At 47.3% G+C, this 27,997-nt stretch overlaps 1 protein-coding gene and 1 long non-coding RNA gene across 8 annotated transcripts in view; one reads left to right on the top strand and one right to left on the bottom strand.

The window, feature by feature from the left end:
* Nucleotides 1-268: 268 nt before the first annotated feature.
* MYOT (myotilin) lies at nucleotides 269-19,795 on the bottom strand. 7 transcript variants are annotated; one of them, XM_039701141.1, is made up of 14 exons: nucleotides 19,733-19,795; nucleotides 19,080-19,221; nucleotides 18,447-18,470; nucleotides 17,752-17,871; nucleotides 16,901-17,159; nucleotides 10,300-10,902; nucleotides 8,426-8,576; nucleotides 6,495-6,596; nucleotides 4,499-4,548; nucleotides 3,798-3,930; nucleotides 2,467-2,674; nucleotides 1,799-1,964; nucleotides 1,219-1,352; nucleotides 269-852 (listed from the first exon to the last, which is right to left on the bottom strand). In XM_039701141.1, exons 1-14 carry the CDS (start codon nucleotides 19,793-19,795, stop codon nucleotides 680-682), a joined length of 2,328 nt encoding a protein of 775 aa, XP_039557075.1. In that variant the 3' UTR covers nucleotides 269-679. The 7 variants fall into 7 exon arrangements, with proteins under 7 accessions (XP_039557075.1, XP_039557077.1, XP_039557076.1 ...); XM_039701143.1 differs by lacking the exons at nucleotides 16,901-17,159; nucleotides 17,752-17,871; nucleotides 18,447-18,470; nucleotides 19,080-19,221; nucleotides 19,733-19,795 and adding exons at nucleotides 12,212-12,365; nucleotides 12,612-12,894; XM_039701142.1 differs by lacking the exons at nucleotides 16,901-17,159; nucleotides 17,752-17,871; nucleotides 18,447-18,470; nucleotides 19,080-19,221; nucleotides 19,733-19,795 and adding exons at nucleotides 12,212-12,365; nucleotides 12,612-12,892 and having other exon boundaries at nucleotides 8,426-8,579.
* Nucleotides 13,157-27,997, top strand: part of LOC120498437 — a 64,658-nt gene continuing 49,817 nt past the window's right edge. The window contains exon 1 of the long non-coding RNA XR_005626680.1: nucleotides 13,157-14,656. This is a non-coding gene — a long non-coding RNA (uncharacterized LOC120498437). The remainder of the gene's footprint in view (nucleotides 14,657-27,997) is intronic.

Below are 27,997 nucleotides of genomic sequence, written 5' to 3'. Positions count from 1 at the left end.
TTCATATTATGGAGGGCAGCTTTTGGGTCAAGTGTGCAAGGAGAAGAAATATTGATGTTGCCTCACTGGCATGGTGCAGTGTTAATAGGGTGTCGGCATTTAGTTTATGCTAAATATTTGATAAATGTCAGATGACAAATGACAGTGGGGACAGGGGAGGGGACAAGTGGAAAGCTTAGGAGGGTAAGAACCCATCTTTCCCAGGCTGCAGCTGATGCCAGACATTCAAAAGCTGCTTTTAACAGATCAAGCAAGGAAGAGTCACAGCTGATGTTGGTTATTTAAAATTTTATTTGCCTCTAATTTATTCTCATAAAAACACTCTACTCTATTTGGTTTTAGTATTCAGACAGTACAGACTTCTGATATTATCACGAGTGATATTAGAGAAGCAGTACAAATCAAGCTACCTTAGCATGTAACCAAGCACAGGTGGAACTAAGCCCACCCACACTTGTAAAAACTAATTAACCTGCTTTCTTAGGCTTTCTAGTTAAAATGCAATACTCAGTAATGGTTACAGTCACCAAACCATATAAATAAAATCTAACATGGTAAAACGGGAACAGCTGAATGTGCAAGAGTCAAAGTAAAAATATGTAAGTAGGTATTTTGCTAATTAGAGCAATCACCAGTTAACTGCATCTTATGGGTGTGAGGTTTTCCTCTTCATTTCCAGTTAAAGTTCATCACTTTCATACAGTCCAGACTGCTCAGCCAAACGCTGAAACTCCCCTTCTGGTGAGAAAGCTTGTTTCACATCCAGTCCTCTTCCATTAAGTGCCAAATACTTGCTAAAAGTTGGTCGAACCCGTAACTGCTTTGGGGCTGGAAGTGGTTTATTTGTATGTGCTGGAAGAGAGAGAAAAAGCCTCTTTCAGTGCCTTCCCAGAGTGTAGAAAGACCCATGGCAGAGCAACCCCATTGCTTTTTATCTGCAATATAAACCAGCAAGCCCTTGGGAAGAATTTAGCAGACAAACCCATATCTCAGACACCAGAGATTTATATTCACCCTCTTGCTTGGTGTCAGGGAAATTGTAGTCTTTAAAAGAGCAAAAGGACACTCCACAGTGTCCTGCACTAAACAAAAGAGCTTTTTCCAGGATAGTTACTTTTTGTCTAGTAAATAAATCCTCCCAGCAGTCTGAACTTCATGAGGTTAATCTCGAGGGCCAGTTCTGAATATAAGATACACTTTCTGTGGCCTGGAACTTACTTGCAACCTCTAGCCTGGCGTGGCATGTGGCCACCCCTGCCCCGTTGACAGCAGACACGGTGTACCAGCCAGCATCCTTCTTGGTGGCATTGTGGATCAGGAGGCAAATCCTTCCAGTATTGTCATGGAGCAAGCTGAAAAATCAAGGAGTTAGTGCCTAAGTGCTTTGAGGGGGAAGGAGAGAAAGCAGAGTCAGTTTACATGCTGAGGAGCTGAGAAAGCCCCAGAACAATCCTTGCAGGGCACTGCACACTGCATCTGTGTCAGAGCCACCAGCGATTCCCATCCTGGCACCATGCAGGTGGCACCAGGGTAGCCCCACACTGCACAGTTCAGTCCTAGAGCTGTGCTTCTCCAAGGGCCCTCTGCTGCTGCAGGAACCCAGAGGAGCACCTGGGCACAGCTCTCTCCCTCTGTGCCCCCCAAACACGGCTCTCAGCACATGGCCTGTGCCCCTGTGTCACACACGAGGGGCAGATGCAGCTCTCAGCCTTACAGAGAGCAGCCCGTTTACATTTGATTGAGCAAATACTGGTTGCTGTTTGCTAACACACCGATGGCCAGCTCGTCAGTGGGATACCTTATTCGGTCTGTATTATATTGTACCATTTCGTTGTTTCTTTTCCAGTAAATCCGAGGGGTTGGGATGGCAGAGATCTGGCATTCGAGCCTGGCTGTGTCTCCTTCAAAAACCTTTTTGCTTTGTGGCTTGAAAATGAAAGTTGGAGGCATGTGATGTTCTTTAGCTGAATTAAAGAGGAGAGATAAGGAGGAGTTACTGGAAGTGTGGAATGCTCTTGTCATGCTTGTTTTTTAAGATTTCAGGTTAAAAAATTCAGGAGCACACGTGTTCCTCACTGCATCTCCTTAGCCTGCAGGCAGTTCCCATGAGCTAAAGGGTGTGGTAAACCCAGTCCACTTTAGAAGGAAAGTCAATTAACATATGTTATCAATAACATCAATTAAATTAAATTCTGGACATCTCACTATACCTAAATTATATTCGGGACATCTCACTATATCACTATATCTAAATATCTTGACAGAAGTGGCTTGAAGAAATACTGCATCCTAGATGTAGTTATTAAAATAGTCTTGGAACAGGTAAGTTGATTTTTATTGTTTGAGCCTGGATATGTGGAGTGCTACCTCTGCTTCTTATTAATGTCCCAAACACAGAGAGAAAAGCAGTAGATTGCTGAGACTTCCCCAGCGTGTCCAGGGAATTATCAGTGCTCTCAGTCTTACCAATTACTTCCACTTTTACTGTGAAAGATGCTTCTCCTGCACGGTTGACAGCCACACATTCGTATGTCCCAGCATCAGCTGATTTGACTGCTTCAAAAATAAACGAGTGGAACCCCTTTTCTGACACTATCATTTTATGGAACTGATCCTGGTGAACCATCCTTCCATTCTGGTACCACATCACATCTGGGGTCGGGAGCCCACTGACCTGTGAGGGAGAGGAGAACAGTGAAGAGTTAAATACCTTTAAGATAATAAAATCCCTCCAGCACTGCAGGGAGTTTGATGCTGATGGGTGATCAAACCATGTTTCTCCTGCAAAGCTGTAAAGTGTTGTCTAGTTCTGAATACTAATGAGGTGTTGCACAGAAAGGCTCATGGAGTGCTGTGGAAAGATGAGCTTTAGCTACAAGACAGTGGATGCTGTTCCTGCAACCCCCTGTTGTTCCCTTCTTGTAGGTGGCTTTGATCAGGCCCAAGATGCTGATTTTGGGTTCAGCCTTCTGCTCCCACAGCTGTCACTGCAGCAGTGCTGGCACCCATAACTGGTAATGGCTGTAAATGAGCTGTCCTGCAGGCATGCTCCAGCTTCTCCATGGCATTCAGAAGTTTGGGCAACCTGGAGGAAGATGGCTAAAGGCCATGTGTAAGCCTGGCCAGAGTTTACTGAAGCAAAGAGGTTGGCAGCCATTAGGAAAACCCAAGCCTGTGGGGGTCCTTTCCTACCCCAGGGTTGCTACAGCTGCCATGAACTTTTAGGCCATTCCTGAGTTTTGTTTCTATTTAGGACATTTCCTTGCTTGTCTGCTCCAGCAAGGGTACAGTTACCTGAGGAAACACTCACTAAAGGGAGGTGAGTCCTGCACAGACCTCGCTGGATGTGTGTTCAGTGGAGCAGAGGAGCCCCTGTGCAAAGCACAAGGCTCCCTGCCAAAAAGCCTTTTTTCAGCAGGGCATTAATATTCATTCTTCCCAAGGAGGTCTAGAGACATTCTGTAGTGGTCTATATTTACTACTAGTTAGCTTTAATCATTATCTTATGCAGCTAATTCCACTTACATTTTCCAAGGGAAAATGCTGGCATATTTAGAACCAAGAACATCTCCTGTTTCTTGGTTTCCATAGCCTGGGGAGACCCTGAACCATCTGCCTTTAGTGCTCTGGTTTATTAAAATGCAAAGGCGCTGCAGAGACCTTTCTCCATGCCCCACACCCCAAGAGGGAATGGAATTGGGAGAGAGAGGTTGGCAGTGGGATTGGGAGGGAGAGGTTGGGAGTGGAATGGGAGGGAGAGGTTGGCAATGGGATTGGGAGGGAGGGGTTGGCATTACTTTGAAGTCGAGCCTGCAGAACCGCCCCTCCTCAATCACTACGTCTTCAGGCACTTGTGTAAAACGTGGCTGAAAAAACTTCTCCTGGATTGAGTCATGTCCGCGATCGTCGCCTCTGGAGGATGGTCTGCTCCTGAAAATGGGACAGGAGCAGTTAACTGTGTAAAAGCTACTGTAGCACAAGTGACATCAAAGCTCTGATTGCAGCTGGAGCCCCTCAACACCTTTAGGAATCTAACAGTTCTGGTTGGTTTTTCAGCTGTAAGTCAAGTTTTGATCAGTCACTTCTCTTGCTCAAGTTGTTCAATGCAACACACAAGAATAACCTTCATTATGGCCTAATATCCAAAAGACTTGACAAGAGAAATGTGACTGCTTAATTTTCATAAGTTATATTCATGTCAATATTTCTATTTCTTTGACTAGAAATTAATCTTCTAGAATGCAAAGAATGTTTTTCCAAGGTTGCATTTCCCAACTCCCAAGGAAGTTAAGCCTTCTAATGCTACGTTTAGAATTCACTGGATTAAGATCATAGGCATCATCACCCATGCACAAATGGTAGTATTCTAGTCAAAAGGGAGTGAATTTAGTAATTACTACTTTAGCAAAAGTGATAAGTAGTGACATTAAACCAACATTGTCTAGAAATATTTGAAATAAGATCTTGAAGAATAGCACAGCACAAGTTTTTGCTTTACCTGACATGTGTTGTAGGAACCTGCAGCCTGATGTTTTCTGCATTCTGGTGCTTCGGAAGAGAAAGAGGAGAGGTGAGTTCACTTAGAAAGATTTATCTGTAGACTGACTGAGAAGCCATTTTAAGTTCATATCCTGACTGCTGCTTAAAAACAAAATGAATGTACTTCAGAAGTCCTTGGGACAGGAGGCAGAGGAGCTTGCATGAGGACCTGACACACTCTGTGTTCACTGTGGGCTTTGCCATGGCAGAATTTCTCATCATTGCCCAGGTGATGGGTGCAGCAGCTTTGTCTGGCACACAAAGTTTTCTGCCAGCCCATAACCTTTGTTAGAGAGGAGCAGCACTCCTGGCAATGTCTAAACTGGGAGCTGAGTACAGAGTGTCCTTCCCACAGCAGGAATAGAAGTGGAATCGCTGGCAGGAGCCTCGTATTGTGCCCACTTAAATATGGTACCAGCAGCAATGGACACATGCTGAGCTGGAAAATACTTTTCTTTCTAGATCACAGCACCAGCTAAGCTCGCTGACAACTCTGAAACCACGTGGCTAAATCTGCTAAAGTACCCAGGATTGATTCCTGTTAGGAGCCAGGATGTTTGGAAAAGGCAACAGAGTTTGGTGCCAGCGGCTCGTTTTAGCCATGGAGTCAGAGAGCAAATGCTGCATGGAAATTTCTGGAGTGTTTGCCTTCAGCCATCCCAGTGTTTGCTTCTGTGCTCTGCAGCCCAGTCCTGTGGAACATTTAAGCCTGGGTTTAAACTTCAAGCAAGGAGGCAGTTTTAAGTTCAGGGGGAATATTACATGAATGAGGGTTTTGCTGGGCTGAGTTCCATGTGGAGTCCAAAGGCAATGGCCTCTATCTGCTCCTTAACACAGGTTCTGTACAGTCATTACTTGTCCTGTGAAATTATGCTGTAGTGGTGAAGTTGCTGATGATTCTAATGACCTGTTACATGGACTGAGTTAAGTTCCTGAGGAATCAGGAGGCTGAATGAATCAGTGACTACAATATTTAAAAATAAGACTGAACAATGGAAGTAAGATGTCCCAAACATAAGCCATCTCTGCTTCCAATGTTCTTTTTTCAAAGCAGCATTTCACACGTGCTGAAAAGTTGTCAGTCATCCTGTTTTGACTGAATATTTCCTTGTTCTCTGCAAAAGATGGGGCTTCCCTTGCTGTCTGACATTCATGATTTCTCAAACTGTGTATTCCTCCTTTGCTGTGACCTTCAGTGTCTGTTCCATGCAGGAGTTTTGCTGAGGGCTCTTTGGCAGGTGTGTGCCTGCTCCTGGTTCTGCTGCTTGCAGCAGGAGGGGTGTTTTCTTTCCTGCACAGGTACCCAGGGCCATACCACAGACATTTCCACTAACTTTGAGCACAGAAGTGCCAAAGAGAGCTTCTAACTCGCCTGAATAACCAACAAATGATGCAATTCTCCAACTAAAACACTTTGGAAAAATCCAGTAGTGATAGATTCTTGTCTATCAGCATGTGGGCTGCTGAAACAACTGCTTTGCATTCTCTTAATGGCTTCAGCCCCCTGCAAGGGCTAAAACCCAGCCAATCCCAGCCCAAGGCCACGACCTCTTGAAGCCAATGTCACTTATTCCCAACAGTGACAGGTGTAAATCTTGTTGTCCTGGCCAAGCCTGCCCCCAGGCTGTTGGGAGTGGGTACCTGGCTCCCTCCTGGTGCTGCTCCCTGCCTGTCACAGGCACTGGGTGCTGTGCTGTGCTGTGCAGCAGCTGCTGGAATTCCTCCCTGGAGAGGTCATTCCTACAGATCAGGCACAGCAAGGGAATGGTGATTGAATTTTCCCCCTCTGCCATCAGCCTGTGAAAACACCAAACCCCTGCCACGGAGAGCTCTCCTTTGAGCCACCCCTCACCTGCACTGGCACCAAATAAACCCCATCTCTGCCCCACCTGGGCACAAGCAGGCCACAGCACAATCACAGGAAATCCTTGCTCTAGGGGCAGGTGCCCAGTTACCTGTGCATTCTGCATGCTGTCTTCACCCTGTGTGTCCAGCACAGAGGCAGCATTCACTGGTCCGAGCAGCCTGCGAGCCATCCTCTCTTCATAGGTCAGTCTCTGATGGCAGAGTGGAGAGGAATTCTAGTCAGAAGTCCATTTACTATTTCAGATCAGCTTGTTAAAAGCGCATTAATATGCCACAAATTCAGGGTGTTGTCAATGGAAGCAGGAGCTGACTATAAGCCCCACGTCTGGCCCAGAGGGTTTGCAGTCTGTGATGCCAACTGAAGTCAGCCTCAATATATACAGCACTGAAATGCATAAAAGATTAAACTGCCTGTTCATCAAAGCCTCCCTAATGCCATCTGTGGCCTTCCACTCCTCCTCTTTCTCTGCTGGGATTATTTATGGGTAGCTGATGGCATCATCCACAGAAGCCAGAGTAAGTCCCAGGGTACCTTTCTCTTAGGGCTGGGAAAACTTCCCAAGTCATTCAGCTGTGGAGCTGGAGGCATGATGGATGCTCCCAAAAAAGCAAGAGCTGCACCAGAGGCAGGCACAGCCAGAGGGGAGCACCACTGCCCCTGAAAGCCCTGGGGAGGTTTGTGCCAGCACATCTGCAGGGGGAAGTGCTGTGAGCTGGCTGGGGAGGAGGCAAGGACACGTTTATGACACAATCAGTTCCTACAATCTGGATGAGGCACACAGGGATAAAAATGAGCAGAGTTAAATCCAAGCTCTGTCAGTTGGGTTACTTTAGAAAAGTATGTTAGCACCAGAACACCTGACACTGCTGCCCACAAGGTTTCACTCAGGTTTGGATTTTGTGACACGAGGGCGAGCTCTGACTGAATTTCTGCTCTGTGCAGACATACATGTGTCTGCTGGGTGGGGAAAGGTTTGGGAGCCTTGTGGGACTTTTCTTTAGAAGAGAGCACAAGACCTTTAGCAAAACCTGTGAGAGCTGAGTATCCCTGAGGTCCTTACGTGTGTATCAAGTGTGGCTGAGATTGGCCAGTTGGCTCAGACGCTGTTGGAGGACAAGGGGAGGAGGACACGGTGGTGATTGCATAAGACTTATTTTTAGCCTGGCTTCCTATGGGAAGAAAAGCTTACTTGCTATGACAAGCTTTCTTACAGCACATAGGACATTCCTGTCTAGGGGAATATTCAGTCAGATTTGACCTATTTGTTTGCCCATTCAGTATTTAAAATTACACAGTAATTGTATGTGACACAGTATTTGTATCAGTATATGACACAAACCTGTTCTCACTGATGATCATGAAAATACTCCTTATACTTCAGGGAAAATAAGATGGAAACCTTAAACACTGGGCTTTTACCAGTCTGCCTGCAGCCAGCAGAAAGGTTCCCACATTAGAAACTTGCCTGCTCTAAATGCTACTGGTAGCAAATCTTACCCCCAGATTTTGATTTCTTAGTAAGGGGGATTCTATTGTGACCCTCTGCAGAATAAATAAATAAGTACTGAGGCTAAGAGGCCTTCTTATAGGAGACAGGCTTTATGATAAAAGCTCATAAAATTTATTTTTTAATTTTTCCTCAGGTTCTAATGGTTTTGAGATGTTTATTAACCCCAGTGTTGAAAACCAGGTTGTAGTCATGTCTAGAGAACTGAGGCATTCTCCCTGGATTTTTAATTTTCTATGGATGTGATGCTCAACAGGACCCCTGAGAAAAGAGTTCAAATTTGTGCCACAGCTCTAAACATGTTCCTTTTTCTTTCATATTGAAAGAATATTTTGGTCATAAATGGCTTTTCCTCTCGTGGGGTCTGTTGAGGTTCTGAGTAAAGGTCTTTGGGCAGTGCTGCTCCTGCGTTTCCTCCTGCTTTTAGCTCATTTTGGAGGCTCCAGCCCCTGGGGCAGCAGCAGCAGTCTCTGCAGCCTGCCTGCACCCCTGGGAGCTCCTTGGTCCCTTACCTGGTTGCCGTTCTGGAGGAGGCTGTCTTTGCATCGGAGTTTCTTTTCCAAGTCCTGAATGAGGGCCTCCTTTGTTCCTCGAATTTCTTGGTCTGTTGTCTTCTGCATAGAGTTGATGCTGGCTTGTTTGTTGTACATGGGCTGAGAGTAACTACTTGTTTGGGAAGAGAAAATAAAGTTATTCCTGTAGGCCTGCTGGATTATTTGCTACAGCTTCACAGAATGCACACAGAAATGTGAGCTTGCCTCCTGAGAACTGCAGTTCAGATGAACCCACAAAGCATCTGGGAGGAGAACAGGCCAAGCTGCCCAACTGAGTATCAAAACCTTAAGGGGAAGAAGGATCATGGTGCAGCCAAATCACTGAGTGTCCTCCCACAACACAGCATCCCTACATCCTGCAGTGGCCCCTGCCAGCCTGACCCCATCCAGAGCCACGGGATGCAGTCAGCTCCCGGAGCTGGGTACCACATCTGAAAGATGCCAGGAAAAGAGGAGCAGCCATCAGAATGGGTTGCAAAGGTCTGCTGGAGGTCACAGCACTCTGTGCTGACAGGCTGTAGCCTGGTTTGTGACCTGCACTGGGAACTCCTGTGATGCACTTGTGTTCATAGAATAATATAAATTATTTCTATTCCAAATCCTCTTCCTCCTGTGGCTTGGGAATTTGTTCTGCTGACTAGACTAGAGTAGAAGGGTTATAATTCCAGAATACTCCCAGCACTGCTTGGATTTAATAACTTAATGTGAGTTATAAAACTTGAGTGATTTGCCCCACAGATGAATACACCTCATGTCCCTGTTTGCCCATTACTAGCGGGATTGAGAAAACAATTCCTCAACTCACCGTGTGCTGCATCTAAGAGCAGCTGGTATGAAAAGCACAGTGAGGCACCCAGGCCCCTTGCTATGGAAACAAACAACCCCACACTACAAACACAAACCCCAGCAGTGTCCCAAGCCCCCACACTCCTGCAGGACTTCAGGAAACACTCCCCAGTTAACCCACCCAATCTTACCTTTCCCCTTCCCTCAGTGCTGTGATTCAGAAAACAGACAGAAATATTCTGATTTCCTGAATGCAAACTGACACTTAAACCTGGATTTATATCCAAGTCAGCAGGACCCCCTGCCCCTATCAACTTTCCAATATCTCACTTTGTGCATATTCTACCCTGACTTTCCCCAGGACCTCCAGCTGATATTGGCAGGAATACAAGTTGGTGAGAAGGCAAGGCCCAGCTCCCTTTGAGATCTCACTGACCTTGGAAGATATTTGGATTGCAGCCCAAAGGCAAAATGATATAATACATATTTAGGAAAGAATTTATTCTTTGGTCTAAAGGAGTGAAATTTTCAAGGCGCTGCCTTTCTTTTACATGTAAGATTAATAAAAGAGGTGAGTTTAGCTTCACATCATGTTGTGGAACCTGAAAATATTGCTGAGACTTACTAGGACTCTCTAAGTTGTGTTGGGAATACTACTGCCTTCTCCCTGTCTCCCTGTTCATAAGACATGTTTTGGAAAGAAACCGAGATAGGTGCCTGTCTTCTGTTCTAAATAACCTTAAGAAATTTCTGTCAAATCAACCTAAACAATTCAAAGCAGCTCCAGCACACTCACCCAGCAGCCTGTGACATGCCCACAGTGCAGTTTAACTCCCCGGCGAGGGCAAGCACTCAGCCTCCTCACCCGAGCCGTGCAGGGCTCTGCTGGCACACCAAGGGCAAGCACTCAGCCTCCTCACCCGAGCTGTGCTGGCACACCTGCAGCCACTGGGGCTGGCACAGCTGCACCAGGGCCTTGGTTTGGGGTGTCAGTGCTGGGACAGGCCAGGGCAAGCAGGGCAGGTTAGAGGGCTGTGTGTACTTACTGAGGTTCCACGGGAGAAGGAGCTGGGCTGTTATAGTCGGGCTGCGAGGGGAGCACGGAGCACAGGAAGGCTGCGGGGGATTGGTTAGGCATGGGCAGAAGCCTCTGCCCGGATGATGAGCTAGCAGGAGACTGTGCAGATGCAGGTGTGATGGGATAGGCAGATTCCTTAGGGGCACTACAGGAAGGCGAGGAGAGCGTGATTGAAGAGCTCAGCGATGACGAGGAGGAGAATTTCTGCCCGCTGGGGTTACGAGGCTGGATGAGGATGGAGGACTGTTTGATTTCTCTGCTTGACTCTGTAGAGGCTGCAGGTCCTGGAGGCTGCTGTTGCCCTTGACACACGTTCTTAGACTGGATAAAGTGTTTTGGACGCTCGTAGTTAAACATGGTTGGTTGGCACATAGAGGAAACGGATGGGAGATTAGGGACACTCATAGGAGAGGTTTCGCGGCTGTCCTGGGTTTTTGTTGGTGATAATTGGCTTTGGATAGGTGGCTGGTAAAAACTAGGTGACAGGCCACAAAAGTTTTCCTGGCTGGGCTCCTGGATAGAATGGAACCCTTGCCTTGCAGAATAGAGGCTTTCTTGGAGTGGATTTTCCCTTAAGGAAGACAACACAGATAAAATAAATTGTACATCATAAGCTGAATCACTAAAATACTGTGTTCTGAGCAGTCATTAGCAATCCAAACACTATGAAGCTAAAGTTAAACTAAAGTAAAGCTTGAAATTAATATAAAATTATTTAGGATGTGTTAGAACTGCCCCACAACTGTATGAGCATTTTGGGTCACAGTAACAAGCCACACAGTCTGTCTGGCTCAGGTGCAATGATCACCGGGCTTGCCTTATATGCCAGAGCCCAGTAAATTCTGAAGGAAATAGGAATTGGTTAACCACCTGCCTAAATGTACAGATAAACACAGATACTACTGCTAAGCCAGGTAATTTCCCATGTATCATCTTAACTAAAGATCCCTGGATCCTGCTGTTTTGTGCCCTGTCAAAATGCTAAATGTACTATTCCCCAGAACCAGCTACCTGTGCCAAGAAATTCCTTGCAACATAGGGAAGCACAGAAGTTTCACTTTCAAGTCTAAAACGAAACTTTTGAAACCAAATCTCCTGATTTCTTCTCTGATGGGTTTTGAATTCAGAGCTTGTAATATCCAACTGAGATTTGGGATTAGAATGCCAAGGACTGTGTGTCTCTGTTTGAGGTGATTTCCCGAGATTTTCTGTTAAGGCTGCTAATTGCCAGAATGACATGAGCTGCAAGATAAGGTAGGGCAAGCTGAGCTGCTCAGATTTTGTTTTTTTTTTTTTGGTAGGTGTTTGATATCTAAAAACCTGGGCTTTCCATCAGCTCAAAACCTGGGAGAATTTCATTTAGCAAGCTTTTTAAAATGGACAAATTACTTCAGCTCCAGGATAAAAAAGTAGTCCCCCAAAATAAACATAAAGCCACTAACAAAAAAGAAGAAGAAGAAGAAGAAAAAGAGGAATATAAATCCCTACAGTTACATGTGCTGGAAAAAATTGTAATCTTGCCCCACTGAGATCAGCTGTTTGACTGCTATATATACCCTGTATATTGTATTCCTCCCGTTGGAGAGCCCAGAGAAGGGCTCCACGAGGTCATAAATTCCCATGGGGGGAGATAAGTGGAGACGTTGTTCTGATATTAAGGACTCAAAGCTTTAATTTCCTAAAGGTAATAGTCAATATTAGTTGTGAATTAGCTATAAGTAAACAGAGGCCTTATAGTAAAAATTCCCTAACTTTTCCCTTGTCATACTCTTGGAATTTGAAGCTGGCTCAAACTTTTGGAGCATGTCCACACTATGTCCTCATTCACCAGTGCAGAAAACTTGCTCAGTCTTGTCTTTATCCCGTTTTTATATCACTACCTGTGCACGGATTTGTACATTCACTGTACCACAGGCTGTGGACAGCAACCAGCGTTTACTCTGTTTTCTAGAACACTGCCCTTAACCAAGCTCTGGTCCGCAGCGCCACTTCTCACAGCAAGGGATAAGCCATGTTTTCCTCGAACCATTCCACCTTGATTTGGGAGGGGAAAAAAAAATAAATCCGAAGAGACATTTGACCTTGCAAGATGAAAACAGTACGTAATAACAGGGACAGTTTTCCTGTTGGAAAACAATCCCGTGTTTTTGGCTCTGCTTTGACACTCCCGCACCCTCCAGGTGCGGCTCCACCTCGGCACTCCCAGCAGCGCCTCTCGCCACCTCCCTAACCAGCCTCCCAGTGAAAAGTGACGCGGAAAAACCCCAACAAGCGCCTTACCTACAGCCTAGGAGCTGTCACCTGGGCCGTGGCCGGTATTTTGGGAAGGACGGTCATTCCCTGTCATAGCCGCCCTCTGCGCGGCGGTGCGAGCCCCGGGGCTTTAATGTGCTGCCAGCGGTGACACCGCGGCACCGGCCTGTCCCCGGCCCCGCCGCTGTCACAATAAGAGTCTCGGAACAGCCTCGGCAGCCGGGCGCTGTGAGAGGGCCGGGACTTGGGCAGGTGCCCGCGGGCAGCGCATCCCGGCGGGCAGCGCTGGCACCGCTGCGGATGCGGCTGCTGATTCGGACCGGCTCTGCCCCGGCTCTGCCCCGGCTCTGTCCCCTCTCTGCCCCTGCTCTGTCCCTGCTCTGTCCCGGCTCTGTCCCCGCTCTGTTCCCGCTCTGCCCCTGCTCTGTCCCTGCTCTGCCCCTGCTCTGTTCCCTCTCTGTCCCGGCTCTGTTCCCGCTCTGTCCCGGCTCTGTTCCCGCTCTGTCCCGCCTCTGCCCCGGCTCTGTCCCTGCTCTGTTCCCGCTCTGTCCCGGCTCTGTTCCCTCTCTGCCCCTGCTCTGTCCCGGCTCTGTCCCGGCTCTGTCTCCGCTCTATCCCGGCTCTGTCCCGGCCCCGAGCGGCTCAGCGCTGCCGGGAGCGTCCCTGGCTCAGCAGAAGGGGCAGACCCGCAGAAGTCGGCAGCTTTTCAGATTTTCAGCAGAAAAGCAGGTGTTCTGTCCATAGCACCATAGTGAGGGAGCAGCAGCAAGGACCGCTGCAATATGCTCGGACGTCCCGAAATCCCACTTTGTTATCCGAAGGAAATTCTTGCCCAGAGGAGCTGTGACTGACCCATCCCTGCTGTTTCGAGGCCAGGTTGGATGGGGCCCTGAACAGCCTGGTCTAGTGAAAGGTGTTCCTGCCTATGGCAGAAAAAATGCCATCTCTAATGTCCTTTCCAGCCCAAACCATTCTGTGGGTCTAAATTCCTTGTTTAACTCATTTGCTAGTTGTTTGTAGCTAATTGCCTCTGTAGTGATAAAGCGCTGGTACCGATTTTAAGGCTGTGCACACTCAATACACACTCGAGAGCCAGGTTTAAACGTGGTTTAACCCCCCCAGCCTCAGAGCCGAGCGAGCCCAGGTCACCTCCCAGCCCCGGGGGGACCCCCACACCCCGCTCCTGCAGGGAGCTCGGTCAGGAGCAGGGGCACTGCTCAGGGATGTGTCTGAGCACTCATAAACCGAGTAACGAAACGAGCCTTGTGGAAAGAATAGGATCAAAATACGGGAAATGTTAAAATTTTGCTGCTCGTGTTTGTTATTACAGCTTTTCACATGGATGAAAAAATGCAGCTGTGGTGTTCTCACCAGAACAGCAGCAGATCCTGCTGGCAGGTTAGGCTGGCTTCAATGCCTGGTTACACCTTAAATTAACATTATAGTGTTTTAAATACCTTAATTATCGCCTATTGTTTAAAAACAGCCCAAGCCCCAGAGTCCCGCAGCTGGGCTGATGTGGGCTCTCAGTGCTCCCATCTCCTCTGTGCCCGGGAGTCTGTCAGCACAGAGATCTTCGCGAGGTTAATCCACCTCCAGAGTTTGTGTTTAAACATCCTTTGCGAACTAAAACTACAGAGCAGGTGTTAATTGAGTGCTAATTTATATAAATTCCTCGCGTGAAAGTGATTAAGGGGGGGAATTCGTCCCTATCTTTCTGCGAGGTTATTTGCTTCTTACGTAAAAAAAAAAAAAAAAAAAAAAAAAAGGAAAGAAAAAAAAAAGAAAAAAACACCGAAAAATAATTAAAAATAGGTGGTTTGCATAGAGAGAGGCGAGTACTTGTAAGAAGGTACCTGGGTCATGATCACTGCCCTGCAGGAAGCTGTGAGCACAGTAAAGGGCAGGCTCCGTGCTCAGAAAGGCTCCCTGGCTTCTCAGCAACCTCAAGTTAGCACTGAAGTTGGCTGCGAGGCATCAATTTAAGGACAGTTTTACACACTTAAAAGAGTGGACACAATCGGGACAGCTTGTGTGAAAGAGAAGGAACAGGAAAACGTGACATCCAGAAGGTAGGAAAAAAGGTGAGAGAACTGGAAGCTGAACTGATGAAGGCAGAGGAATAAATCTCATCTCCTGTGCCAAGTAACTTAATAGCACTGTGACCAGCACTGCGAGGTGTCAGAAATCAGCTTTTCTGTCCTGCTTCAGTTTACTCTCTAAGAATGGTGCCCTGCTGCTTCTGATTGGGTTCTTTCTCCTCACTGCTTGAGTCATATAGCAAAAAATGTCTAGAAGAAGAGTTAAGGATCTGTTGCTTATTAATTAAGGTACTTAAAAGCTGAATACTTAAATACCTAACAGTATATTAGTGCCTGAAGCCTCTTTGTTTGCTTGGATTGAGTTTCTTTAATGAAGTTAGTAATCAGCAACGATTTTATTCTGCTTCAAGGCTGCTGAGGACACTGCAAGCTGCAGGTGTAAAGGGCTCAGAAAGGAGTAGCTGGTAGTGACAGTCTTGAATTGCATTTTCTGGCTTTTGTGGAGTGCCTGTTGCTAGGCAGTAATTGGGAGAATATGGGCACAAAGATTTCATTCATTTTATAGCTATTCCCAGTAATGGCTTTGTTCTGTCATCACTGCCTTTGTTGGTATCTGCCTTTGGTAATACAGTTGAACCACATACACTACATGAGGGAGTTATATGCTAAATCTGAGTAACAAGACAGTTATTTTCCAGCCAGCCATTAGCCATGATTGCTAAGTTTGAGGTAACAGCAACATTTACAAGCCTGAGTCACATTCATAATGATGCTTCAAAGCACCTGGCTGTATGTCTGCGGGATTTAAAGGTATTTAAATTCTCATAGATGGGTATATCTAGAAATTTGAATAGTTTCTCTCTGTATTTTAAGATGTGTCCAAAGTCTGGACTAGTAAATGTTTTTTGTTTACATATGTAAATATATACATACACACATATGTAACCTATATTTAAAAAAGCTATTACATAGCTGATTTTGGTAACAAGATAAATCCCTTTATGCATTAGGGTCTGCTTAGGGTCCCAGTTGATTTCTCTGGAGCAAGCCTGGATTTCATAGAAGGGCTTGAAGCCAAGCTGAGAGCTTTAATGATCTGCATGCTGGTTATTGAAGCAAAACCATTTTTACTCAGTGATTTAGCAAAAAAGTAACTCTCCTGCATGGAGACATCTATACTGAAATATGATCTCTCCTGTGGTAAAATTTGAAGGAGGCTGTTCAGAATTGTTAAAATAACTGGTTTAGTTAAAATGGCTGAGTACATCCAAAAATAATCTGTAAGCCAGGGAATGGTCCCTGTCAGGGACAGCCTTTCCAGAGTCTGTAACAGGATCCCTGCAGCTGCAGGCTGGCACTCAGCTGGGAGAGCAGGCACACGTAGCTCTCCCTGTCCCTAACAGCACGGAGGGAATCCTCTGCTGGGCTTGGGTGGCTGAGCTGTCAGCATTCGAGGTCATCCTTGTGTCCACAAACCCCTGAGAAGCCCTCCAGAAATGGGGGTGATGTCACCAATCTATGCCTTCTAACCTGATTTGTTCCTCTGCAGCAATCAAACAGGAGAACTGATAATGCAATAAGTGTGCAGTGACTTGAGAGCTACGTTTGGTATGGAAATTGGATCAAGCCTTGTCATAAAATTGAGTACTTTGTAACTGGGGGAGGATCTCCATCTCCTGAGGGGGGAGTGTCCCTGCATGGGACAGTTTTCCTTCTATGCAGTGGGTCACTGGTTCAGTGCTTTTCCTCCACAGAGTGGTTTGCAGGTCCCGTCTGCACCACACTTACAGGATCTCAAGTTTTATTGCTGTCTTTAAGAGCAGGAAACAGAAACATGTGGTGATGCCACTTGGCCAAAGCCACCAAGGAAGGTGGTGGCAACAGAATTGTACCTTGAGCTTTCCTAGGTACTGTGATCTTTGCCTTATGCTCTGTTGTGGAGCCAAATGTCTCCTAGAAGACAATTTTTTGGAGTGATGCTTTTAGGTTAGACACAGACGGACTCCTGCAAACGATTTCAGGCCCTTCCCTGGTGCTTTAGGTGGTCACACCCTTGGTCAAATGTGACCTGCCAGGCTGGTGCTGCACATTGTCATTGTCACCCAGGCAAACAGCTCAGGCTGTGCCTGGTCCCTGTCAGGCTGAGGGGCACTGGAGTGTGCAGCTGGCATCACTGGGCCGTTCATGCCCTGAGTGCTGTAAAGAGCTGCCCCAGGGGTGTGATTTTTCTCTGGGGTGTGATTTTTCTCTGGGGTGTGATTTTCTCTGTCTTACCGCAGAGGCGAAGCCCCAGGTGAATTCTCATAAGCTCCATGGAAATCTTCAGCTTGGCTCTTGGAGCTCTTCTGGCCAAAGCCTGGGGCTGCAGCTCGAGTGTCCAGCCCGGGGCTCTCGGGGCTGTAGGATGGCAGAGCAGCTGCCCCACGCTCCTTGGCTCCTGCTTGGCTGCTCCTGGGGAGGGTGGCTTTCCTCATGGTGACCTGCACAGCTGGCCTGGGGGCAGCACCTCCAAAGCTCTCCAGCTCTTTAGCTCCTGGAAGTAGAATTGTCCCCACATCAGGCTGGGAGCAGTGGCTCACCAGTGCAGTGCTGTAGTAATGGGGATGGGAGACAGGAATGTCTGAGCAGGAGGATGAGGCTCATTCTGCTGTGCACAGACTGAAACCTGCACAGCAGCACGAGCCAAACCTGGCTTCTGGCAGGGCTGCTGAGCTCTGGGTACCTGCCAGGTGCTGCTCTGGTGGCAGATGGCTTCCAGCACGAGCCAAACAGGTCAGGTGGAACCATAAACAAGGTATAGACATGGCCAATGTTGGGCCAAGCTGGAATCCCTGGAGGGATGAAGCTCAGGGATGAGACTCCTCTGAGAGAGGGAACAGCATCTCTACCTTGTCATCCTTGACACAGGAAGAAGAGGGACCAAAAGCACAAACACAGAACAACATGCATCCAGCTTTGAGAGGTACCCAAGCAGGCTGCATTTTTTGGGCATTTCCCTTCTCTTTAGCCTACAAAATAGTTTGGGTCTGGCTTCTGCTTGGGAAATATCTGTGATTCTGCCTGATGTTGAACAGCAGCAAATTCTTTTGTGTTTAGTTGCTCAACACAGAAATCCATGTGATTACCTGGGGAAACAGAGAGATGTGCACTGGATGCTGCAGACCCAAATTCATTTTCAGCAACACATTTAAATATTCCAGAGTCTTCTGGGAAAGCTTCTGTAATAACCAGGGTGCAGACTTCCTCTGAAATAAGAGATTCAGGCATGATGTACCACAAGAGGCAAATGTTAACTTGTAGGAACTGCTCTTTACAGGACTCTTTACTTAATGGTGGGGATTGGCACTAATAAAGTGCAAAAAAAAGTGATGTAGAGGGCATGGGAAGTGAAGGGGTTTAGAAGGACCAAGATTAAAGGAGACTCTTCCTGTGACATTAATGAAACAAAGCACATTTTTTTGTGGTGGATGTTTCGTTTGTTTAGTTGTTTTTCGTTTTTTGTGTCTTTGTTTTGGTTTTGGGGTCCTAAATTCTGTCATTTCTTGTGAAAGTTTAAAAAGTTGTAGGTCAGAATGGTTGATATGCTTTCTCTTAGAACAGGGTACTCTTCATTGGCTGAATGTAAAGGGATTGATATTTTTTCCAAGTGTTGTGGAAAAAAATCAGGGCTTTTTGAGTGCTTGCAGCAAAATTAAGAACTTGAAAGCTCTTGGCCTGACTGCTGTCTTCTGGCTACCTTTGGACATTGTTGTTTTATTTTGGATGAGGTGGGAAATACTGAGTGTAGTGAGGAGTTTAACAAAAAATGCAGTGTACTTACCAGGAACTGCTGATGAACAAGCCCCTGCTCAAGATAAGAGAGAGAAAATTTAAATTATTATAATGTCAGAATGGAAAAACCCCAAACCCTTCATCCCTCACTCCCTTCCCCACCTGAGCTGTCACCCTGGTTACAAGGGAACCATCTCCTTTCTGTCCATCACAAGGAAGAGCACGTGGATAGGGAAAGCTCAGGTGTGGCTGGGGGCCCTGGTGGTACAAACACCTCTCCACCGAGGTGATGCACAAAGAGCTCCACTGAATCTGGAGTTGTTTGCTGTGGGTTTGGCCCTCTGGAGCTCTGACCTCATGCCTGGGAGTATAAGAAATTGTTTGAAATGAGGTTATGCTTTTTTCCCCCTAGTTCATCAGCAGTTCTAGTACATGGCAGCAATGCCCCCATGGCCCAGCAGGGCTGTCATTAATAACTAACAGCCTGGAATCTGCCCTGTTGTGCCTGACCCACTCGTGCAGTGCCAGAGGAAGTGCAGGCTGTGCAGCAGCCTGTGACTCGGGGTCATCTGATACTGGAAACTCAGCTCTGCTCCTATGAACCATCTCCTGGGCTTTATAGCAGTTCTCATTCCTGTCCCTGACCCAGCAGAATATCCGTGCACCAAGCAGCAGCACCTACTTTTCCTCAGGATGCGGAAATCGGCCGAGTCCAGGATCCGGTCGTATTCCCGGTACCAGTGAACCTGCAGGGTGGGTGTGGAGTGAACACGGCACTCAAGCACCACCAGCTGACCCTTGGTGGCTCTTATGTTTTGTAGACCCTGGAGGAGAAAATATTGGTGTTAAATGCCTAAGTATTTCCCCACGTTAGGAAATGACACACCCTTCAGGGAGCAGGATGGTCTCGCCTGTATTTTCATTTTGCTTACAATAGTTGTCTGAATTCTAAATGCAGTGAGTTGTGAGTGGAAATTTGTTCACCAGAAGACCAGAACTCATTAGAGCCTTGCTTGTGTATTTAAATTAAGATACAAATGTAGGAAAAACTTCCATTCCACTGGATGCAACATAATAAGGGTGGTTACAATGTGAGGTTTCCACTTCAGCCTCCTTTGCAGGAAGTAAATGAGATTAATTCCTGTAAGTGGTTCTGTCTGAATCGTTTACCAATTAAGATGTTAGTTTGATAGCATCACTAACAAAGTATGCTAGCTTTTTTGAATTGTAAATGAACCAATATTCCAGCCTACAAATACCATCAGATGGAACAAGAAATGCAAAATCTAATGCTGGTAGTTGAAGGATGGGCTGTGTTGTTTTTGTGCTTTTTACCTTTGTAAACACAGGTGTGGTTCCATAGGCAGACCCAGACAGGCTCAGAGAGGGACTCTGCATCTAGATGGCAAAGAAAAGAGATTTTTACAGATTGAATTTTTCACATGCAAAAGCCTGGCTGTGTTGCTGGCACTTTCCTTTGAAGGAGAAGATTCAGAATGTTTTATCTGTTGTTCATGTTCTGGGCTAGGAAGTACCCCATGGAGAGTCTCCTCCACTCAGGTGCTTCTAGAGGAAACAATTCCCAGGCCTGCAGACACCGAGTGAGAGGGAAGAGGAGCTGATAACCAGTAAATGCTGCTCAGAGCTTTAAGCCAATTAATTGCCCACATCTTGCAGTCTCTGTGTAAAGATCAGTGCTGCTGCCAGCAGCTGTCCCCATCTAGAGAGATCCTGACCTGGTTTAGCAGGTCTGGCACTCCCTGGCTAGTGTTGTGTCTGTGGTTGCTGCAGTGAGGCTGAGCATAGAGAAATGAGCAGGATTTTTCTACTGTCCTTACTTCCTCTGTTAAATCTCAGCTGTCACAGAAGTTCCACTAAGACCTCTGATTAAGGAAGAAAGGCAGTTTTGAGATAATCAAATATTTGCAGTGCCAGATATGTCCTTGTTCCATGGTGGAGTGTTGATGTGCACTCATCTCTGTCTCATTTAGCTTTGGAACCATGTGTCTTGCATATAAATGTGCAACTGAAGTGCTTGGGTTTGTTTTGCTGTGACACTGGCCTTTTTAAAACCTTATCTTTGGAATAACTCATGTTTTCATCTCTCTCCCTCCCAGCCTGGGTTAAGGTGTGAATCTGTCTCTAGGTGTTCTGGCTTTCCCAGCTCTTGGCCACATAAGTGCTCTTAGCAGCTCTCTGTTCTGAAGTACTCTTTGAAGTGTACCTGTGGCAGCCCCTTGGGCATTCCCAGCCCTGTCACCTGCTCCATCAGTGCCTGGCAATTCTGACTAGGAAATGTTCCAAATCCTTTTCCAGAGCTTAGGGTCCAGACCTTGATATCCATGCTGACCCTTGCCTCTTAGACTCTTGCTGAAGATGAGCCTGAGCTGATCCTTGCAAAATATTTCTAGAATGATGTAAATAATAATTTAAAACATGTGTAAGCTGCTCTCTGAGTGTCAGTAGATTAGGCTGAGTTAAAGTGGTGTAACTCTGGTGAACTGAATGGTTGTGAGAGACTGCACTGGCTGAGGAACCAGTGGGCAGAAAAACACTGGTGGCTCTCTGCTTTTACCCAGTGTGTGTGCAAAAAAACCAGGGCAGGACAGAGACAGAGGCTTTAGGAGGCTGAGTATCCTTGATCCAATAATATCTGGATCACTTACTGTGACATTCCTCTGGCCCCGACAGGATGCTGAGACTTGCAAGGAGGCTTAGCCTTCGGATTTACCCTGAGAACCTGCAGAGACAAACACAAAGCAGTGTGTGTTTAGAGCTGTCTCCTTTTCCTTACAACACAGCAATGACTGCTTTGTGAACTGAACACAGGCTGGGTGGGATCACACAGAGGTGCCAGAGGAAACAGAAGCATCCTGAGTATTTGAGAGTAGGCTCAGGTCACCTCCAGAACATGGAGACACTTTAACAAGATTATTGATACAGACCTTTATAAAAGACCCAAGTTACACGTGAAACCTGGCTTCATGCTGGAACTAGGGTTTTCCTGTCTTTGGATGGGAAAGTCTAAAAAAACATGTGTTACTTTAGGGAGAGTAAAAATGGAACCTCATAGACCAGCTGCTAGGTCCCCCTGCATGAAGACTGTAGCATACTGCCTTGACACAGAAAAAGTAGTTATTGAGATTTTAATGGCTCACCGTGGTGATTAAAGGTTTACAGGTTTCATCTTTGCTTCCCTTTTGCAAGAGGGATTGTTCTTGCTGGTGTGCCACAGATGCCAACCCTCCTTCCCCTGGGGCCACCTGCAGCAGGACCAAGGCCAGCCTCGACAGACACCCTGCAGGAGCAGCAGCAGTGCTGTTGTCACTCTCTGCCTCTGCAGTGGCCTGGTGAGGACAGCAGCACGTGTGACACACGCTGACAGTGCTCCTGTGCCTGTGTGCCTGCAGCTGGGGGAAGGAATGGAGCCTGGCTTGCCAGCCAGGAGAAGACATGGACCTGCTGAACCGAGCTTCTGCTGGCTGCAGGAGCCATGGAGGTCCCCTGCTGCTCTCTGCTGTGAGGCAATCCTCATAGGCAGAAGCAGGCCCTGGGATTTGCATTCCCCATCCATTAGGGCAGCTTCCACCCTCTCTTGGCCCCTGTGGCATCAGATTTGCTGTTGTCTGGGAGCTGCTGTCACCTGCAGCCAAGGCCTGTCTGTGCCTGTGGCTGTGCGGGCAGCACCTGAAGGTGTTGGCAGATGTTTGCAGAGCTGCTGTTTGCTAAAGCCACTGCAGTGTTCCTCTGTGAACTCCTAGTCTGTGTGGCAGTTTTGCTTTGTGTTTGCCTCTGTGAGGAGCCAGATGTGAGAGGTCATGGTTTGGCACTGAACTCTTTGAGGTGGCAGCTGTTTTCTGGCACGCTGACATGCTCTAAGTCAGAAGAGCATGGGTGTTTCTTCAGGGTTGGGATGTTACCCTTGTCAATCTCACATGGTAGAGTTTGGCACTTCCAGTGTTTGTTAGACATTATGTAAAGCAATGCAAATTTGAGATCTTTTAGCTGTCACCCTGTCTGGGAGCCATACTGATGGAGTTACAGGTGGGTACCTGGTGTAGAGAGACAGAGGTACCTCAGCAGAGTGGGATTTAGTTGCCTTCAAGAGGTCAGTAGGCTAGAAATAACCCATCTTATCAAATAAAATCAGTGTACATGTCTGAATTCCTCAGAGGCTTTGCATAGCTCTTTGGTGCAAATAATTTGCTTGAGATCTCTTCTCTCTCTCTCTTTCCAGCACTCTCCATAACAGTGACACCCTATTACTATCATGGAGATTTTGCAGCCTAGTTGGACTTGCCTGGTTAAAATAGGAACATATCCCTGTGTGCCTCCTTCACACCTGCAGAGTGTCACTGAGGGCCCAGGCACAGTTACCCAGGGACTTGGACCACCCATGGCTTTCATATTTCTGGCTGTTGCTCTTGATTTATAAATGTCTCTCAAGCAGTTCAAGGATGGCTCCTGTCCAAGGTTATAGCATGAGGCCATCAACAGGGCTGTGCTCTGATGCAAGGGCTGCTGCATAATCCCAAACCCTTGGATGTGGGAGCATGGCCTGGGAATGTTTTTGGGTTGCCCTGGGTTCCCACTGCAAACCAGTCCTGGCTGGACTCCACCACAGATTCCTGTGGTGCTGCCTTCCAGTCTATCAGGTAACAGTTGGTACAGTCAGTTTTCAGGACCTGGAATATTGGGTGATTTGGGTTTTTTCTATTTTGCCTCCAAAGAAAAAGGGTGATGAAAAATCAGACATGTTCAGATTGTGAAAGGAGTTCCTGAACTGATATATCTGCTTTAGAGAGTGTCCCATGCACCTGAGACACCATTAACAAAACTGCTTTGGAGGATCATTGCCCCTTCTTTTTCTGCACAACAAAAGACTTCATTATCCTCAGAACTGCCATCAGTCTTCATGTCCAAGTCTGTTTCCAAGTCCATGATCAGTCTGGTCTCACACAAGCACAGAACAGAGGGCACAGAGGTTTCCCTGCCAGAGGGGACAGTGGCACCTGTGGTGTAGGACCACAGCACAGTGAGGTCTGCAGCAGGCCCTGCCCTCACTGTACTGGGGTGAGGAGCACGGTCCTGGAGACAGGCTGCTCTACTGAACTGAATCAGAGCAGCTCCTGACAAGTTTCCAGAATGATGAAAGAGGCACTGAACTTTAGCGCTAAGCAGGAATAGCAGCAGCTTATGAATTTGTGCTCAAGACAGTTGCTTGCATGGCATTAGTTCCTCGATGCGATGACTGCTGCTAAGACCTCCTGACGTGGCAGAGACCATGGCCAAGGGATGGTGGCTGTCAGGGCTGCAAGTGTGCCTGGCCTGGTGCCCTGTGACACACCAGGCAGTCAGTGCTCCCACAGTAAATACAGGCAGCTCTGTATGGGCTGCTGCAGCTGCCAGTGCTTGAGAAAGGCTGGGTTAACCCCTCATCAGAGCAGATCCTGTCAGTTCAGCTGAGCGAAGACCCCATCACTGGGAATTCTGCTTGTTCTTGGCTGCTGTAGGTGTGTACTAAAAAGCAGAAGCCGTCCTTGAAATCCACGTTGCTGGCAGCACCTCTGTTTGTAGACAAACTCATCCTTCACACACATGGCTCACGTTAGGTGCTCTGTTCTCACCTCCTCTTGTGTGGTCCCTCTGTTTCACAGTTTGCTTCTCATGAGTGTGTTGGATGCTCTCACTGTTAATATTGGATTTAGGTAAAGGAGAGTTCATGGGAACAGATAAAAGGCTTATGAGCTTCAGTGCTGGGACAGTCACTGCTTTAGTCTGAATTCCCTGGTTTTGATTGAGACCTAATGACCTGAGGGCTGAGGATATTTAGTAACCCAGGGGACTTTCAAGCCTGCTGAACATGGTGGCTGGTGCTGCTCTAAAGGGCAGAGTGTATTTGGGAGAGTAAATGTCCTGAGAGCATTTGGGCACTGGCTGCAATGCTGACAAGCTCTGCCACTGCTAATTGGTTTCATGTGGTTGAAATAGTGGCTTCTGTGGGAGGCCAAAGCTGTCCTATGTGTGTGGCTCTCCAACTCAGCAGTAAAAATGAGAGGAGGTCATTCAGCTTCCAAGAAAACACTGGAAGGTCACTCTGAGGTATCTGTTTTCTCTCTGGCACATCTCCTTTTCCTTATGAGTGATGCTCCAGCCTTCTGTAACTATCAGTTCTCAGACTTCTGGGACCCTGATCCCACATCCTGAGGAGCTCTGTGTGTGACCTGCCCCTCTGCCTTGCTAAGCAGTGTTTGCCTTGCTAAGCAGAGAGGTTTTGTACAGCAGGTTAGCAGACCTTGTTCCCTGTGAGGATGGTGAGACCCTGGCACAGGCTGCCCAGAGAAGCTGTGGCTGCTCCATCCCTGGAAGTGTCCAAGGCCAGGCTGGATGGGGCTTGGGGCAGCCTGGGATAGTGGAAGGTGTCCCTGCCCATGGCAAGGGAGTTGGAGATGGTCTTCAAAACCCTTTCCAACCCAAACCATTCTGTGATGTTACGAGTCTGTGAAAAGTCATCACCCTACAATTTACGCCCTTGAAAGAATATCTAGCCAAGGTTTTACCTTGGTGAGTCATCCTAGCAGTCCTGGTGTCTCATGTAAATGTCAACCTTTACTTAGTGTAACTCTAGATCTTTGTGAAGTGGACAGAATTAGACTCAGCCAAATGGAGAGTCCAAGGACCTTTGCAACCCAACACCAGGATGATTACAAGGTACATCCAGATCATGCTGTTGACACAAACCGTAGTGACGACATTCTGGCATTACCTGAATAGCTGACATGGCTGCAGAATTATGCTATAGGCAACACCAGGACAAATTTAACACGGGGCTAGGAAAGTATTAAATCTGCACAGAGCCCTTTTGCCAGGTGTTTAGATAATGGAAAACACATTAAATCTGTTTTAGGAACAAGAAGAGCATCTGCTGGATCTGAAATACACTGCATTGCGAAGAGTGTGTAGAGGGGAGGAGCACTTTTAAAATTGACACTTAGGAGTGAGGCAGAGCTAGACTGCAACATCACACTGATGTACCAGCTTGTCTTTTATTTAAAAAGCAGCCTTGAATAGATACACAGGAAAACAACTTCCAATCACTTTGGAAATGCTGCATTTTGCAAACCATCTGCATGTACCTGATGGTGCTACTCATTTTTGCAGAAGTGTTCAAGCTTTGAGAGTGTGTGCCAGACACTTGGGTGTCTTGTGGCACTAATCTGTGGGGCTTAACAGAGATATGAATAGGTCTGCAAGGAATGAGGCTCTCCCAGTGGCAGTGGGCTGCAGAAAGTTCTGTCTGGAGCTGAATTTCTTCTGTGCCATATGGCTAAACAGGGAAATTGTCACCACTTTGGTAGTGAGCTCTCTAGTTGTGAGTTCCTTAGTGGTGTGAATGTGTGATTATAAAGTGGCTTCTCTGTTGCTCCTGGGGTGTGAATAATGAGACTTCTGTAGGAAGTGAGAAAAGAGTGATTTTATTTGCTTCTCTTTCTACACTCCAAGAATCCTGAGAAGATCAGTTGGACTGCAGAGACTGTTGTGATTTGTGCAACAATTTCTTAAAATCACTGCTCTTCAGGGGGGGAGTGGGGCAGCTGGGATATTCTGAAAATAATCAAATAGCTGAAAGAGCTTATTGCAGCCATTGATAAGGTATTCACAGAAATGGAAGAATCCTGGTTGGATGTGAAGCTTGCTGAGAGTCTTCCTAAATTGTAGAAATACAGCTGAGTATGTTTCAAAGCCCTCTTTTATTTTTGGCATATTTTCAGAACAGGTAGCATGGAAGAGCACAATTTCAGAGGCTCATTTTCTGTGAATTCAGCTTTTAATGCCTCCTATGAAGCAGGTTGGTGATTTGCATCTCAAAAGTTGTGTCTGGCACTCCTGTGGACATTTCCATACACCTTTGGGAAGGGCAGAAAGGTGTGCTGGCTTTCAAGGACAGGCTCCCTCTGGAATTAGCAAGGACTGTCAAGCATGGAGACCAGCATGGCAGCTGGAATGAGTGTCCTGTGTTTCATGTTTCCAAGCCACTGCTAAGTTTAAGGTGGATTTGTCCATTTTACAGAGCGAGTGATGCAAAGAAAAGAGCACCAGCTCTCAGCATGTAATGGCATCTGAACAACAGTAGCCTTAATATAGAAAAGAGCACAGTGGAAAGATTAATTTTAGAACCAGTTAAGGCACATCCCCGGTGAGATGGTGAACAAGCACACCCAGTGTGTGGCTCACGTGGCTGTGGGTGCAGGTGGGCACACACTCAGGGTGCTTGTCCCCACAGGCACATGTCCCACTCCAAGGGCAGTGTGAAGGGATGGAGCCTCAGTGTCTGTCCACTCACATCTCCCCTGGGTTTTCTGGGAGCCCTGGGGCAGAGCAGGGTCCCTGGCGGGGCTCGGGGGCCGCCTAGCGAGGGGACACACTGGGAGTGTCGGGCTCTTCATCCAGGGGCTGGGAGTGGCTCACACATGGGGCTGAGGGGGATTAATTTTATCCCTCGTGCTGCATGTCTCTTCTGAGCACAGCTGTTTCTCAGGGCTGGAAAATCCTGGCTTTCCCTCCCCTTATTTGGATAACAGCTGAACTGCCGACAGATATTGGACACTTGAGTCAAAGTGGAGTTCCTAGAACCAAGTGACTAAATCCCCTTTTAAGCACCGACATTAAAAGATGCCTAGAGCTTATTTTAAGAGATGCTAAGCTTCCACTTGAAGTCATGAGGCTCCATACTTGTTAAAGTATATTCGTGTCAAACAGAAATCCTGCTAATTTCCTTCCTTTCTTCCCTGTAAAAAAACCCCAACCCTGCCCCTCTTCATTGCATGCAGAGCATTACAGAGATGTAGAAGGATTTTGAGCCCAGACTGCCTGACCTGTGAAGCTGCAGGGCCTGGGATGAAGGCTCTGTGCCCGTGGCTGTGACCTGCAGAGGATGTGCAGGTGTGAATACAGGCAGCAGCTTTCGGGGAGTCTCTGGGCATGCTGTGCCTGCTGCTCTGTGCTGTGTCTTTGGCATTCCCACGGCACAGGCACATCCCAGAGGCTGTGTCTGTGGAAGCTGAGGGTCCCCTGTGTGAATCCTATGGACCATTCAGTGCCATGGGAAGAATGTTGTTTCAAGAATTTGTAAATGCTGTCGCTGCAGTTAGGATGCTGTAACAAAGCTAGACAGAATTCTTTCCTGGAACCTGTGAGGGAACACCCACGGTCTCCAGGATTCCTGCTCCATAAGAACTCAGGGTTAGTGCTGATCTGGTGCCCTGGAGCAGGGCTGGGCTGCTCTGCTGGGCACAGCTCTGCCCCATCGAGCCCTCTCCCTCCTCGGGAGCATCCATGGGCTGCTGCTGCCCGTGAGTCCCACCCCGGCTCTGCCTTCCCTGCACGCTGCTGCAGGCTGTCGCATCGAGCCCTCTCCCTCCTCGGGAGCATCCATGGGCTGCTGCTGCCCATGAGTCCCACCCCGGCTCTGCCTTTCCCTGCACGCTGCTGCAGGCTGGCATTCCCATTCCCACAGGATGCCCGATGAAGCAGAGCCTCAGCCATAATACAAAAACTCACAGTGTTTGTTTTTTTTAAGGTAGACAGAGGGCTGGCCTC

The sequence above is a fragment of the Passer montanus genome, unplaced genomic scaffold (genome assembly GCF_014805655.1).
Source record: "Passer montanus isolate IOZ18808 unplaced genomic scaffold, ASM1480565v1 scaffold15, whole genome shotgun sequence".
In the NCBI taxonomy this organism is placed as follows: domain Eukaryota; kingdom Metazoa; phylum Chordata; class Aves; order Passeriformes; family Passeridae; genus Passer; species Passer montanus.
Note: the sequence above shows the minus strand (reverse complement) of the source record. Positions and strands in the feature narration are given on the sequence as shown.

Coding starts and splice junctions, on each gene's coding strand:
- MYOT (XM_039701141.1), bottom strand. CDS start 19,795: ATGCAGAGTCCCTCTCTGAGCCTGTCTGGGTCTGCCTATGGAACCACA. Junction 19,222..19,732: donor CCACACCTGTGTTTACAAAG/GTAAAAAGCACA, acceptor TTTCTCCTCCAG/GGTCTACAAAACATAAGAGC. Junction 17,160..17,751: donor ACATCTCTCTGTTTCCCCAG/GTAATCACATGG, acceptor TTCTACTTCCAG/GAGCTAAAGAGCTGGAGAGC.